Source organism: Trachemys scripta, chromosome 8, assembly GCF_013100865.1.
Source record: "Trachemys scripta elegans isolate TJP31775 chromosome 8, CAS_Tse_1.0, whole genome shotgun sequence".
NCBI classification, from domain to species: Eukaryota; Metazoa; Chordata; order Testudines; family Emydidae; genus Trachemys; species Trachemys scripta.
The window spans coordinates 89,175,736-89,191,309 of NC_048305.1; the positions used below are offsets into that span (position 1 = coordinate 89,175,736).

The 15,574-nt window shown below is 42.3% G+C and overlaps 1 protein-coding gene across 1 annotated transcript in view; it reads left to right on the forward strand.

The window, feature by feature from the left end:
• The window catches only part of WLS (Wnt ligand secretion mediator), a 62,244-nt gene extending 47,347 nt beyond the window's left edge, over positions 1-14,897 (forward strand). Inside the window, exons 4-12 of the mRNA XM_034778923.1 lie at positions 29-190; positions 1,487-1,623; positions 2,399-2,567; positions 3,926-4,023; positions 5,400-5,463; positions 6,490-6,633; positions 8,286-8,369; positions 10,892-11,045; positions 11,460-14,897. Of these exons, the coding sequence (XP_034634814.1) occupies positions 29-190; positions 1,487-1,623; positions 2,399-2,567; positions 3,926-4,023; positions 5,400-5,463; positions 6,490-6,633; positions 8,286-8,369; positions 10,892-11,045; positions 11,460-11,569 (1,122 nt within the window). The 3' untranslated portion in view covers positions 11,570-14,897. The remainder of the gene's footprint in view (positions 1-28; positions 191-1,486; positions 1,624-2,398; positions 2,568-3,925; positions 4,024-5,399; positions 5,464-6,489; positions 6,634-8,285; positions 8,370-10,891; positions 11,046-11,459) is intronic.
• The last annotated feature ends 677 nt before the right edge of the window (positions 14,898-15,574 follow it).

Sequence of the window (15,574 nt, forward strand, 5' to 3'; positions counted from 1 at the left end):
ATTTTCCCTCTCTCCACTATTCCGCTAGACCATAGAGCATGAAGGCCGACACTATGACTGTGATGCACTCCATTTCATGGAAATTGGAACTGTGGCTCACAAATTCTACCTCCTCAACATTCGGCTCCCTGTGAATGAAAGGAAACTAATTAATGTGGGAATTGGGGAAATAAAGGATGTTCGCCTGGTGGTAAGTGTGCATGTCTCATTTCTATCTTTACTCTGGGCTCCCATCTCTAGAGTAGGTGTTTAATGGAGATTCACTGCTGTGTCAAAGGTGTGAAGATATTTGTAAAATCCAACTGTTTATTGGGTTTATGATTTTGCTGTGGTAAAGTAACCCATGACTGATAGACAAATGGGAAGGAGTTTTGCTGTTCTGTAAAAAACCACAATTGCCAATTGCTCTATTCCCTAGTAAGAATATAATGACGACATTATTGTTTAAGGTCAGTAAACTTGTATGATTCTCATCGTCAATGCAGCCCCTTTTCCCACTGGATCTCTTCTATTACTATTCTCTAGCTATTATCCCTCTTTCCCACCATGCTGACTACACTAGTGGGATAATTCACTGCTATTCTGGTCTACTGGTAATTGCTTCCTTGACTGACTCCAGAAGCAGGCAATTTTATTATGCCTGACTAACATTTTTCTATTGCATACAGTCTGGCTTTGGATCAGAGTTTAATTTTAACTGGAAAATATGCCTCCTATCACATGGTCACTTTAGGCATAGAACTTAAAATAAGGGATGAGAGGAAATAAGAGATCTGGAATGATAGCACTTGAAGAGGAAACCCCTTTAATCGTGTCACCTTTTGATTTTAATTTAAATGTGTTAACTGTCCTTGTCTCTGCCTCATTTCAGTCTTAAATAATTTTGTCCAAGGTGCTGAGAGCCTAAATAGTTCTCCTGTTTACCACCATTTAATGCAGTAGAACTAGTCCCTCTCCTCTCACTGTTTTTGGCTTTTGAGCGGCGCTATTTCTGGAGCAATGATCAATTTGCCTATTAGCTCTGAGTATTTATCAGGGTTACCATCATGTATGTCCTCATTCTGCATTTAATATTAAGTTGACTAATTTTCATGTTAGAATAAATTAATTTTGTTTAAATTGTATGCAAAAATATACCTATCAAACACCAGTTATAAAAGAATCTGTTTTTATCAATTTCTGGTTATTTGGAAATTGAAGTGGTGGAATATTTGCATTAGTTATCAGGAGTCCTAAAAATTCGACTTGGACTGAATGGTCAGGACACCCATTACACAGCGGTGTACAGCTCTTTCCATTTTTTCCAACAGTTCAGCTGTGCATTTCACAAGCAATGCTCTTTAATATTAAAGTGGTTGTAGTTTAGACTATTGCAGTTTCTGTCAGGCCCTGTGACTATAACAGGATAATGCAAATCTGATCTTGTCTGTAAATGAGGAAAGTGAAATATTGTACAGCTCCCCCATGTTTAAACTTGTCTCCTCAGAGTATCCATCAAAATGGAGGTTTTACAAAGGTGTGGTTCGCAATGAAAACCTTCCTCACGCCCAGCATCTTCATCATCATGGTTTGGTATTGGAGACGGATCACGATGATGACACGCGCTCCTGTCCTGCTGGAAAAGTGAGTAGAGGAGTAACTCACTGTGATCCAGACAACTTGTAAGATTTAGGCCAAAATGTATGCCTCATGCAAAGCCTGGGTAAACTAGCCATGTGCTAGATTGCCAACCCTGTGGCTCCATTTTCCTTCCTTCCTTCCCCACTCTTAGCCAAGCCAATGTGGCAACAGCTGTTCTTGAACCTCTGTTGCAGTCTTTGTTCTGCAATAGTCTGCATAGCTGATACATTCCTCCTATGTGTGCGTGACTAGACCCTTCTGCCATTCTCTCACAGCAATCATGGAGCCACAGAATTTGCCTCCTAAAACTTTTTGGTGGTCCACGGGAAGCCCCTGCAGGGCTGTGTAGCAGACAGTGTCTGTACCCTCTGGGTCAGTTCCCCAAATTCTGATCCCTATCTCCTAATATGGCAGAAATATGCTAGGCTGCTGCATCAGGGTCTCCTCTGACTGTGGGTGCATGTGTAGGATTAGCACCGTAAGAATTTGACTGCCCAACCAGTCCTTTGAAAACAGCAACTGGGTTTCCATTTTGACTCCTGAACATGGGCTTTGTTTGAAATGGATACATTTCTTGCTAGTTACTGAGTCCCCCTTCATTAACAGTGTCTCTGTGGAGGCAGGATAACAGGACTGCTATGCGGGTGGATGAACAGGAAGGTATCGTGGCAAAAAGGAGGAAACCTCTACTTCTTCATGAAGTTTGAGCTCCTTTGGCCTAGTCCTCTTGGTCCTTTCTTTGAAATGGAAAGAGATTCTGTTCTGTCTGCTTCTCCAGGGTCATCTTTGCTCTTGGGATCTCCATGACGTTCATAAATATCCCAGTGGAGTGGTTTTCCATTGGATTTGACTGGACTTGGATGTTGCTCTTTGGAGATATTCGACAAGGAATCTTCTATGCCATGCTTCTGTCATTTTGGATAATCTTTTGTGGCGAGCATATGATGGTGAGTGTGACTATAGAGTAAAGAGTATCTCGTTCCCTTTAGAAATCCAATAAATTGTTCGTAGCATATAGGAATAAATGCTAGGGAGAAAGTTACCAGCCAGACTGTCCCACTGGTTTAGATGTATATATCTTAGCTAGGAAACGAGCATCTCCTGGTTTTACAAACCCTCTCCCCAAGAGCAATTGCAGCATCAGTGGTTGCCTTAGACAAGCTCCCCTGGTGGATACTGGATATTTGCAAAGCAACAACTGGGAGTGTTGTGCACATTTTTCATCAGATCTCTTCCTTGGAAATAGCATAATGCTCCAATGCCAGACTGGCAGAACAGTATTAATCTATGGGCTTGGCTACATGGTGCTTTAGCCCACCCCAGTGGGCTGTAAATTCTAGATCACACCAGCATGTGTCACACTAACTGGCCTGTGTGGGGACGCTGCTGGCGGGCACTTAAAGTTCCCTACTGCTTGTTAATGTACCGCATAGACAAGCCCTAAGTTTAGCAGAACTCTTCACCTGCTTTCCTCCGGATGGACACACTGCTTGCTAATCTCCCACAAATAGAAGTGTACAGATGCCCTCAAAGCTTAGAGGTTACTTATCAGTAACTCTTCTTTGGGAGTCACCTCTGTGCGTTCCCACTACTTGCCCACCTTTCCCTCTACACAGAGGTCTGACATCAGTACTGTGTGGCTTTGGAGAATGAACAGAGGCAGTTGGGGGGGGGGGGGGGGGGGGGGGGGACTACATTCCCATACCTAGGGTAGGGCAGGGGTGGGTGAACTTTTTGGCCTGAGGGCCACACTGGGGTGGGGAAATTGTATGCAGGGCCATGAATGTAGGGCTGTGGCAGGGAGTTGGAGTGCGGTGTGTGGAAGGCTCAGGGCAAGGGGTTGGGGTGTGGGGTGTACATGGAGACTTGGCAGGGAGTTGGGGTGTGGCAGGGGGCTCAGGGCAGGGGGTTGGGGTGCAGGAGGGGTGTGGGGTGTACAAGGGGACTCAGCAGGGGGTTGGGGTGTGGCAGGGGGCTCAGGGCAGGGGGTGGAGCAGTTCTGGAATGGCAGTGATCTGCAGGGCAATAGCTTGCCCACCTCTGGGGAGGGCAATGATGTCTCCCTCCCAAGCTTTTCATGTATCCCCAATGTACCTGGCTTCCCAATGAAGTTATGTAGCTCAAAATCTGGGATGCCATATCCCACCATGGAAATACACAGAGGTGACTCAAAACAGCACCTAGTAAGTAACCTCTTTCTTGACTTAAGAATGTTCTTTGCTATCAATCTCACTGACTGAATTATGCACCCACTCCCCCCCCCCTTCATAAATTAACTTTCTTTTTCCATGGCTTGATTCATTAGGATCAAAATGAACGAAATCATCTTTCTGGGTACTGGAAACAGGTTGGGCCCATAGCTGTTGGTGCCTTCTGCCTTTTCATCTTTGACATGTGCGAGAGGTAACGGAGACACTTTTTTTTTTTTTTTTTTTTTTTTTTTCCCCCCCCCTCTTACGCTCTGTAGTGCTAATACAATTGTGCTCTGTCCTCTTCTTACAGGGGCAATTATTTGGATACAATTGATCTTTACACTGGGTCCATGTTGGTTTGCCTTTTTCTAATAGCTTTATTGAGACAAGGATTGAAAAGTTGGTACAAAGACTTAACACTTTTCAGGCCATTTGGGTCTCCCCCTGCCAACACTGGTATGCACCAGCCACCTTTCTGTGCTCTTTTGGGGAAGGGAATGGCAAGTCCCTTTTCCTCAGACTAAGTATTCAAGTAATTAGCCCCCTTATAACTCAATTTCCTCCAAGCCCAGTGGTCAATCTCTTAGACATCCCAGTAGCAATTTCCCCAATTTAAGTCTTCCCTTCCAGGTCAGATTACATTACTTAAAAGTAGACTTTTTACTGGAAAATGACTGACTGAAAGTGAGAGAAAGAGATAAAAGGTAGCTCTTTGCCTGCCTAGCCATATAAGTTCACAACGTGTGGAAATATTACCTGTCACAGGACAAAAAAATGTTTTTGACTTGTAGTTCAAATGGTATATTGAGCAATCTCAGAAAGCTGCACTGGAACAGTGAGTGAGTTTCAGGATGAAAATGCAGTAGACCATGTGTGTTTAAAATGAGGATTTTATCCAGCTCTGTACCCATTGTGGGCTAAAATACAATTCTTTACAGTATCACTTCATTGGTATGTGAATCAAGACATAAAAGTTAGTCCAGTCTCTTGTATATGAAAGTTTCATCCCTTTTTCCGGTCTTAACATTTACATGGAAGATTTTTATTACGTGTATCCTATACATTTCCAATGAACACTTTTTTTTGAAGCAATGTGGAGTCTTTATAATTCTGCATAGTTGAAAAGGAGGTTTAATACTGTGCAAGTGACGAGAATTCCTTCTCAGCTAGTGTGCTTGACACCATAAACAATACCTATTTTAAAAATGCTATCACTTGCATAGCTGATGCAAGTCACTTTGGACAAGCAAGGTACAGTCTGCCCCAATGCTGATAGCAACTGTCCAACCATTTGCTTCACCATTTTTCTTGCAAAGAGACAAGAAGGCTTTTCCTTTGGCTTTTATACTACTGTGAAGTTGTGTTGGAACAGTTTTTTGTAAGATTACATGTCCACTGGAATGTAAACTGAAGTCTCCCCACCCACCTCCAAACACACTCCCAAATTACAACATAACATGACTCATTTTTCCAAACTGTTAAGTTAGATGTATAGGAATGTGTATTTTACGGTATTTTTGACTCTTTGCACACACATTCTGTTTGCCCTGAATTCTCTTTTTTTTTTTTTTTTATTTGTTTGTTTAGAGGGGTACAACTGAAAAATCCATTCTACAGTATCTGGACCACAGATGTTGGCACGGAGCTGGCTGTATCCTTCTATCTGTGTTTGTGCAGTAGCATTTATTTTGTATTAGGTTTTTGGAGTGAGAAATATGTTTTTAGTAACTACTTATTGAACCTGATGAAAAGCTGTTCACTTTAGTAAAATGGGACTGGGAAATTGGTTTCTGACTCAAATATAGTGGAGGATCCAGAGTATCCTTTGAATGAACAACTTTATGGCTCTATAGGGGACACTTCTAAAAATATTAGTGCAGCATGTAGATTTTGCTGCAAGAATTAATTTTGAGATTAGTATTGAGATAAGGGAAGTGATTAGAAAAATGAGCATCTGCCTCAAGCTGCAGAAAGTCTAGGAAATGGCACATCTTGAGTTAGGGTTTGGGTATTAGTGATTCTAGAAAAGAATCTTATCCTCTCTGAACCCTGTCTAAATTGCACCCTTTACGCTATTCCCTCTCCTGGCCTGAACTAGAGCAGTTTTTTCTCTGGGGCAGTTCACTTCATCACTGACACTTGGCAGCGTGGTCCTACAGCATTTATACAAATTGCTTTTTAAATTTGCCTGGTCACGCTGGAAGTGCTTTCAGCTGTATTTAATTTTTATTACCAGGCTCAGATAAGGTAATGTGATTTAGTTTCACTTCCCCAGCATCCCAGTCCTCTTGCAGGAGTCGCCAAGATCACATGTTGGTTGGTTATTACTTCTCGTCTTCTCTGCTAAGCCTCGTCTCTTTGTACCAGCAGAGCAGAAGTGACAATTCCAGCTTAGCCTTTTTTAGCCTGCAGGAGTTTTAATATTTTATCCTCGTTAACACCATGTTAAGTGCTTGGGGAACAACTGGAGCATTGGCTCTGGGACTGAGCTGGGGGAAGGGACCATGAAGCATACACCCTCACTCAGACGGAAGCTTCTATTTAATACACACTGGAAGCCTGAATTAGGATTATTGCGATAATTAGTTTGCTTTTGTAAAGTTCTAATTACCTGAATAATATTTTCTTCAATCTCCTGCTTTGTCAAGTAGTTGTTCCCTTTAACTTTACTACTCAGATGGCATTTATTATAGTGGCAGGAATCTGCCTTTGCCTCTACTTCCTGTTTTTGTGTTTCATGGTGTTTCAAGTGTTCAGAAACATTAGTGGGAAACAATCCAGCCTCCCAGCAATGAGCAAGGCTCGCAGGCTTCATTATGAGGTTAGAAAACCCTTGTTGGATTAAAGTTGTCATGTGCATGCGCTCATTGCTTTAGTATTCCAAAAAGGCGACTGGTGATCTACCAGAAAAACTGTATCCACCCTTATTAGCTTTTTACATAATTTAGAAAACCGCTTTCTCATGCTGCCAAAACCATCCTAATGTCAGCTCACAAAAACGCAATAAACTTTTCTTCATTCTGATGTTTAGCCTCTACTAATGCTTTCAATCTTCAAAGTGCTTTACAAACACTAACCCGCACAACGTACTCGTAGGCATTTACTCCCAATCAGCTCTGTTTTAATCTTCAGAGTGGTGTGGCCCGGTGGTAAAACCTTTTGAGATTTACTGATGTAAAGCATTATTATTACAGATGAGGAAAATGATGCAGGGTACTCATGTGACTTGCCCAAACCACTTGACAGTTTGCATCGGAACAGGATTAAAAATCAGGAGTTTCTGGCTTGCCATCCTCTCCTTAGACCACGTTTGTCTCTGGTCAGAGCTGTACTCATTCCTCTTTAATTGCTGTTGCAGAGCCCTGATAGAGTTGCAGTCAAACCAAGAATGCCTGTTTTCTTGGTGATAAAGATTTGTGTGTCCATAAAACTTTGGTAGAAAATGTTCTGATGAGTCAAACTCCATGTCTAATCAGGTCGTTTGTGCCTCATTAAAAGACATTACTTGTTCCAATAAAAGAATCTGTATTTTTGCAGACGTTTCCCTGAAGTCTTAGCTCTTCTTTCATCTCTTTTCTTGAGTTAAAAGTACGGCACAGGGATTATGGATTTGTGTTACAGGAGAGCTTAGGGCTCCACTGCTCTCGGCACTGTGCAAACACTTAACAAAAAGACAGTCCTTTCCCTGAGGACTTCAGTCTTGCCACCCTCAGCCCACCTGCTGCACAAACTAACTTGTAAAATGTCCACACTCCTCCAAGATGCCTGAGTCAGTATGATTCCAAACTAACACAACTAAAATCAATCTTTGTTAAATTTAAAACAGATTTAAAAAAAGCAAACAGTCTGTGATAAAGTCACATGGTTTGAAGGTCTTATGTCATTTGTTGGTTGTCCTTAATCTATAGTCTAACATTCATTTAGTCACCTTAAATTCTCGGCCACAGGAAATTAGATTGGGAAAGTTTGCATCCTCCTCACAAACTCATTACACTTACAGAAACAGAAAACATTTGTAAAGTAGATCATTCCTGGTATAACCTAGCAAACCTTCATCACAGATATGTTCTAGAAAGAAAGCATATCTGATTTAGCAAGGAAGCCACAGACTATCAAATGTGATGTTAATTTAATGAAACCTTTTTGCTTAAACTCAAGTGCCTCCTTCCCATTAGCTCTGAGTAAATGAGTTTAATTTTACAGAAGCAAACATGATGGAAAGCAGTAGCAGTCAAGATCTCTACACCCCATTCAATGTAACTGGGAGGAATGCAGATGTGTGGGGAACAGAGAATATCGGCTGTCACTAGGGCGGGACAAAGAAGCAAGTGGGTGGTTGTGGGTTTTGTAGTTTTGGACCAATCTTTTTTCCAACTTCCATCTTGTAGAAGCTAAAAATTGAAAAGGGATTGTCTGTTCTGTTACAGTGACCAGTGTCGTGTGTTCTCTCTCTCTCTCTCTCTCTCTCAATAGGGGCTAATTTTTAGGTTCAAGTTCTTGATGCTCATCACTCTGGCCTGTGCAGCGATGACGATCATCTTCTTTATTGTCAGTCAGGTGAGTGTGCTGAAACCAAACTTGGTATGATAGAGTGCAGTATCCAAATTCCTAAGTAGCCAAGATATTGGCTATATCCTAGTTCAGAGGACACAGGAATGCATAGACTGTAGGCAGGGCTGGTATCCTCTTATTGTTAAGGCTGCCTGATATTTCCCATTATAAGACCCTGTTTTCAGTTGTTTGACTTTGCCAAACTTAAACTGTTTGGGCTGAAATTTTTCATACTGAGTGTCTGCCTCAGGATAGCTTTTTTCCCTCTTTCCCCTCCTCCCCCCCTTACATTTCAGCCAAAATAGGTTAACCATTTGCAATATGAAGGGGTGGGGAGGGTGGTTTGTCCATGTGTTAAAAAAAATTCTGGTGACCTTTTTCTTTGGAAAATCTCTAATATGTGAGTATGCAACTATAGACTGTCATAATGCATGTTCACAAGGGGACTGAATTGAGGTTGCATAGGCAACCTTAATTCTAAGAACACAAGAACAGCCATACTGGGTTGGACCAAAGGTCCATCTAGTATAGTATCCTGTCTTCCGACAGTGGCCAATGCCAGGTGCCCCAGAGGGAACGAACAGAACAGGTAATCAAGTGATTCACCCCGTATTGCCCATTCCTAGCTTCTGCCCAACAGTCTAGGAACACCATCTCTGCCCATCCTGTCTAATAGCCATTGATGGACCTATCCTCCATGAACTTGTCTGGGTGGGGTTTTTTAGATTCTGGTATTTAACTTTTGAGTGTTTGATTTTTGCAATCTTAAATGCTCTTAACAGTTTTTTGGGCGTGAGGAAGGTATGTATGTCTCTTCCCTCTGAACTTTGGATTTAGCCTATAGATAGATATGTGGATATACAATTATAATAAAAATATAGTGTATTGGGCTTGTTTTAAGTTGCACAGATAAAACCCCATGCACCCTCTTGAAGGTCTACCCCACAGTATTCCTCTGAGAATAAGCCCCTTCACTCTCCTGACCAGTTCCCAGGACTACAGCCTCCCAAAATGACTTTCCAGTGTTAAGATGTTTTATTGGCCTCAGATATAAGGTGGCAATCGTAGTTGTATGTAGGCTTTAGTTGCAGAAATACAGTGGATACACCTTTATAAGTTAATAGTCAAACTCTTTTCTACTTTGAATGTAGAACTGTTCTGAAACTTTTTCGTCCGAATTTTCTAAAGAGTAATACTCCTTTTCCTAAGGAAAATGTCAGTTGTAGGACAATTTCAGTTTTGCTGGGAGCACAGGGGAGAAACTGAAAAGACCGCTCCCCAGCTACTCACTGGGGTGGGGGCAACTGACAGGCCCAGTTCTTTGGTTGCAGGAATTGGGAGGAGTGGGTCAGCTTCATTGCAGGCAGAAAGCAAAATTGATGAGATGGGCAGCTGGAAGATTCAGTTTTGAGAGAAGCAAAATGAAGTTTTTCTTGAAATCCTTTCCTGTGAGAAATTTTGGATGTTTCATTTCTGCTTGTGATGAAAACTTTCAAAAAGGTGAAATTTTTCACAGGGAGGGATTTTATTTTCTTGCCAATTTTACTTGTAAGCACTTCTGCTGAGTCGTGCATAGAAGTACTCTCAGACATACTATATTAGAGAATCTAGCATCTGTGTTCCCTTTGCTTATGGAAAACAATGCCATAGTCTGATTGGCATGGTAAAATGACTCTGATCTAAAAATCTGTTCAGTTGAAGCAATTGGCTTGAAGTTCTACCTCAAATCTGGCAAATCATTTTGTCCAGTTACTTTCATCAAGTTTGGTATTTTTGTTTGTCTAAAGGCTATGTTCTGCCACTGTCTTTTTCTTTAAAGCAGAGCTCCACATTTTCTGTAGGGAATTCTGCTTTAAAGTCAATGGTAGGCTATGGCTCCAAATGACTTGTTAATTTGGCTTTTAAAATGGAAGGCAGTCTTAAGGTGCATAGCTCATGCATTTCATTGTTTTCAAAATATTGATATTAAATGACTGTTTTCTTAACTCTCCATAGAGTCTCCTGTCTTTCTTTATATCTGGAGCTAATGCTATCAGCCATAGGTCTCTGCTGTAAGACAGAAGCAGTGAGACGTGCTGAATGCCATTAGCTCTTTGCATTATTCATGCTGTTTTCTTCTATAAAAGGTTTATTTATAGACCCTCTAAAGTTTCCAGACGTAGCCAGTCTCCCAGGTACTGCTAGATTATAATTCTCCTCTCGCTATAATCTTGTATGACTGGAATGATCTAACTTGAATGTTCTGAGATAAATTTTGTTAGTTTTTAAAAAAACCCAAAGATGAATAAAGTTTCTAATACGAATCTTGTTGCATGTGCCAATCCTAGATTAGTGGCAGGGGAAGAGACTTGTTAGTATAGACTTTTTACTTCCATGTGTTTGCTGTCTGGACATGAATTGTCCATCTGCTTCATTCTGTCTAATTTCAGAATTCTCTGTATCTGCTCTTAGAAACATGTACTACTTCATCGTAGAAGGATTCTCCTTACTTATCTGTCCCTGTTGAATCTCTGCTTTCTTGTGGACAGGTGACTGAAGGCCATTGGAAATGGGGGGACTTCACAGTACAGGGGAACAGTGCCTTCTTCACAGGCATCTATGGGATGTGGAACCTCTACGTCTTCGCTCTTATGTTCCTATATGCTCCATCACACAAGAATTATGGTGAAGATCAATCAAATGGTAAACTGGGCTTTGGTGTGGCTCTTAATTGCATATCAATACTAACTTGAAATAGTCTGGGGACTGCATTGTGTAGCTGTGGTGGAGGAAGTGAAAGACAAGACTGAGGAATGGAACTAAATAGTTTTTTGTTTACTGAGTTTACAGTTGGTTTCCCTTGGAATATCTTTCAGTAGCACAGTGGCTCTCCAGCATTAGCTCATGTAACAGTGTTTGTTTGGACTGAAACCACTGCAAAGGAACATTCTTCTCTTCAAATGAATTGAAGGAATCATGGAAACCCTTCTTAGTCCTCCGTTTTAGAAAAGCTTATTGTTTCCAAGACCCAAACTCTGGAGAAATTGAATGGCAATCACTCTCTAGTTCCCGGGTCCTCCTTTGTGCATCACACTGAAACATAGCTTTGTATTTCAGGTGACCTGGGAGTAAGTAGTGGGGAGGAGCTTCAGCTCACCACCACCATCACCCATGTGGACGGGCCAACCGAGGTTTACAAGCTGGCTCGCAAGGAGGCTCAGGAGTAACTCCTGGAACACCTCACTTGGGACAAACACAATGAAGTACAATACACAGATTGAGACCACGTCCTCCTTGAGGAGACATCCGAAGTAACTCACTCTACAAATGCCCAGTATTTATAGTGTGTTCACTGAGCGGTGGCACTAAAATAGAACCTTTGTAAACTCTCTTTAATATGGTGTAGCTATCTCTGGGGGAGGGCAGGATATGTATTTTATATTTTACAGACACGCTAAACGAACACTAAGGGTGCAAAGTGAAACATTCAAGAGTTAAAAGCCAGGATTAATGTTGCCTGCAGAACCTTTAATTTGGCTCCTTGTGTGTATGCAGGATGATAGTCTTTAATTACTGGGGGTTTTACACAGGACCTCTGCCTCATTCAAGGCACAAAATGGACAGTGGAGGTATCACTTAAGAGGAGGTATTTAGTATTTTGTCATCTTTTGTGTGTAATTTCCTCATAAACACACAGAAAATGCAAAATTATATTCTGTATCTAACCATATTGATACCTCCTTCAGTGTGCCCCTTCCCTGGCAGGGTTCAAACCTTTAGACCTGTAGCACAGACCTCTGCCACTTAAGCTAACAGTGACTGGCAGCAGTAGTAGGCTGTTACCTTGTGTGTGGACTAGGCACTAAAGGGGGAAGAGATGCACACTTTACTAGTGGGTTTCACAGCTATTTGCAGATAGAGGAATGTAGGAACTCTGAACTCCTGGATTCTTTTCCAAGTCCTGGAGGGGAATATACTCTAGTGGTTATAACCTTTCTGCCCTTGTGTCCCCCAACTTTCCCGTATCCTCCTATCTGCCCCACTCCCATTGGGCTCCTGAAACCCCTTCCCTCCCCACCCCTCCTTCCTCCATTTCTCATTCCTCTGCATTCCAGTGATGGCTCCTTCTCATCCATGATGCCTGGGTGTCAGGAGAGGGAGCATTGAGGACACAGGAGAGACTGTCTCCCTCTGTTCCTGTGCTCAGTGCCACAGGATCCTGCAGTAGCTGGGAGGAGCAATTGCAGGGCAACTCCTGCTCAAAGACTGCAGCACTAGCATGGAGCACACTCAGAGATGGAATGTCTGGAGAACTTAGCTGCCAAATCTGCACTGAGCATGTGAGAACCAATATTTTTCAGTGTCTCGTAACTTGGCCAAACTTCCTGACCAGTTTTTAGACTCTTTGGGGACTCAACAGTTGAGCAGGACTTTCCCAGCAATTGCTGCTTTTGGTTGCTGCGGGATGCTGTAGTGCTGCACACGGTATTAAGTCCTGTGCTCTCCCTGCTAATGCCCAGGCAGTGTGGAGGAGGAAACAGCCTGATCTCAAATGCAGAGAGGATGATCCAGACCTGGAGGGAGAGGGAGTGGAGTAGGATTCATGTGGATTGGAGGTGTGGGGGAGAGGGACTGACTGGCTGGGCAGGGAGATTAGGAGAAGGCGCTAGAGCTGTGGTGAGGGAGAGAGGAAAACTAAGACAGGCATAGGTTAGAGGGGACTGGGGCAGAAGGGGAGAGGCTGAGAGAGATGGGCACAAGGGTCTGTGCCCACTAGAGTGCATGGAATGGATTCCTGAGTGTCTTCTTCCTGCTGTCAGCAAATATCTTTTGAAACTCCTGGCAAAGTTTGTCATTCCCCCTCTAGAGCTTGGTCCATGCAGAGGATGAGTCTAATGCTATCAGTTGCTCAAGTAATAGAGGTTTGTGCTACGAAGCTAAAGGTTCCAAATCGGCTCATGCATAAGGCTATGTTTTTGTCACTGAGGTCACAAAGTCATAGAATCCATGACTTTTGGAGACCTCTGTGACATTCTCCGCTTCAGCCCCATGGGCTGCAGGACTCTGGCGCTGACAGCCAGTGGGGCCCTGGCAGGGTTCCAGTGACAGGGGCCCCCTGGATGGTTCCAGCAACAGGTAATAGACTCCTGAGCGGGCCCTCCTTAAGGTTCCAGCAACAGGCGACCGCCTTGCATGGTGAGAAGGGGACGCCTCAGGCGAGTGGCTGGGGTTTCCCGTTTTCTCTCTGGGAAATATGGTCATCCTGCAGCTCCCAGCTGCCATGGGCAGAGGGGGGGCACAATCATTTTTCAGTTGGCCTTTTTTAAAGCCTGGGAAATCACACACCATAAACTACAGTAGTGCTAAGGTTGCAAAGTCAAACACTCGGAAGTTAGGAAATGCCAGTATTAAGCTTGCCTGTGTAACCTTAATATGACCCTCTTCTGCATACACATTATGATGTAGTTTTTAATTAATGATCTCGCACTATTTCCTGCTCCCCATAGGCCCCCTCTGCCTTATCCAGTGCAGAAGTTGGACCAGCTGTGGGGATAAATCAGGGATGTGTAGTGAAGGATGCTACTGGCTGTAGCATCCCCATCACTAAATGTGGGTGTTTCATTTTCTGGCTGCTCACCTTGAGGTACCAAGGACCAAATTTGCAGAACTGCTAAGTGCTCCAACTGAAGTCAAGTGGTGTTACGCTTGGAGCATAGATTAAGTGCTGTGAAAATGCTAAATCTCTTAAAAACAAGGCTCTGGGCTTCTCAAATTTGGTACCAAAAATTAATGGACACTTTGACAATTTTGGCCATAATTTCTGTGCCTCAGTTCCCCATCTGTAAATGGGTAAATGCCGTGTGTGTGTGTGTGTGTGTGTGTGTGTGTGTGTGTGTGTGTGTGTGAAGATCCATGTATTAGTGTTTGAAGCACTCAGAGAGCACTAGGAGGAAATTATTAATTTTGTATCCAGAGCAGAGTTTGGATGGGTTTTGTCAAATAAAGCCTGGATCCACATTGAGGAGAATAAAAGAAGATATTGAATAAATATATGCTCACACAATGAGGCCGGGGTCCTCTGGAGAAAAATATAGATAAGCATATAATTAAAGACTGTAACATAAAACATATATCCCCAAGGGGGCAGAGTTGAGTTGCTCTTCCAACCTCAATTCTAGCATTTCACAACTTTTGAGAGCTTGACTCTGCAACCTTAATGTTACTTTAACTTTAGTTTTTATGTAATATCTATATACCTAGAATAAATTCATCCTGATTTCTTTTATAGCGTAGTGTAACATTGCATGTTGTAAAGATTGATTTACGAAAGAGTCATTGCAGCTTTAAAACCAAATCTTGTGTGTCCAACACTAACATCTGTTACGGTGTAGATATCTTTTTTTATATTTGCTAAACTAAGTGCCACTTGCGTACCAGAAACAGCCCCTGGGTCTTATTAAATTGTTTGTTGTATGTTCACTTTTTACAAAATGCTTTCAGCAACCTGGAAAAAAATGTAGTTTTGTTAATTTAAATAAAATATACAATATTGTGGGTTTGTTGTTGGTTCATTGAGTGAGAAGAAATTGTAGCCTTTTTTGGGTGTCTTTTTATGGTTTATCTGCTGAACTACAGTGGATAGACCAGTGGGGCAGAACTGCGCTTTACTGGAGACCTGAATTTCCCACCAAGCCACTGATCTAGTTCTTGGTGATCTTTTTGACCTTTAGAATTTTTTTTTTTTAAATAATCATTGCATTTATTATGAAAATGCAAAAAATTTTTTTTTTTTAGAAGCTGGAATTCTTTTGCATAACTCGTTATGAGGCAAGATGGCTAATGTAAGCAACTTGTCACTTCAAATGTTAGTCTTAAAGGTGCCACAGGGACCCTCTGTTGCTTTTTACAGATTCAGACTAACACGGCTACCCCTCACATTTGAAGTGCTGAAAAACAGTACTTCAATGGCTGACCTCATTCTCTCTTTAATCCCTCACATTAGAAGCAGTTACGTTATCAAAGTAACTTAGGTCTTGCTTACGCCAGGCCAGATCCAGTGCTTTTTGAAGTCAATGGGAACTGAAGAGAGGCTGGTCTCCATATCACAGGTATTTGGCGTTGGACCCTACAGCTAACTGGAATCCCCCTTCTGTTTCCTTGTACTTCAAACTGACTTTCCTAACTAGTTTGGCATGTACATCTGCCCAGGGGTATTCTGTGAAGGGAAAGCT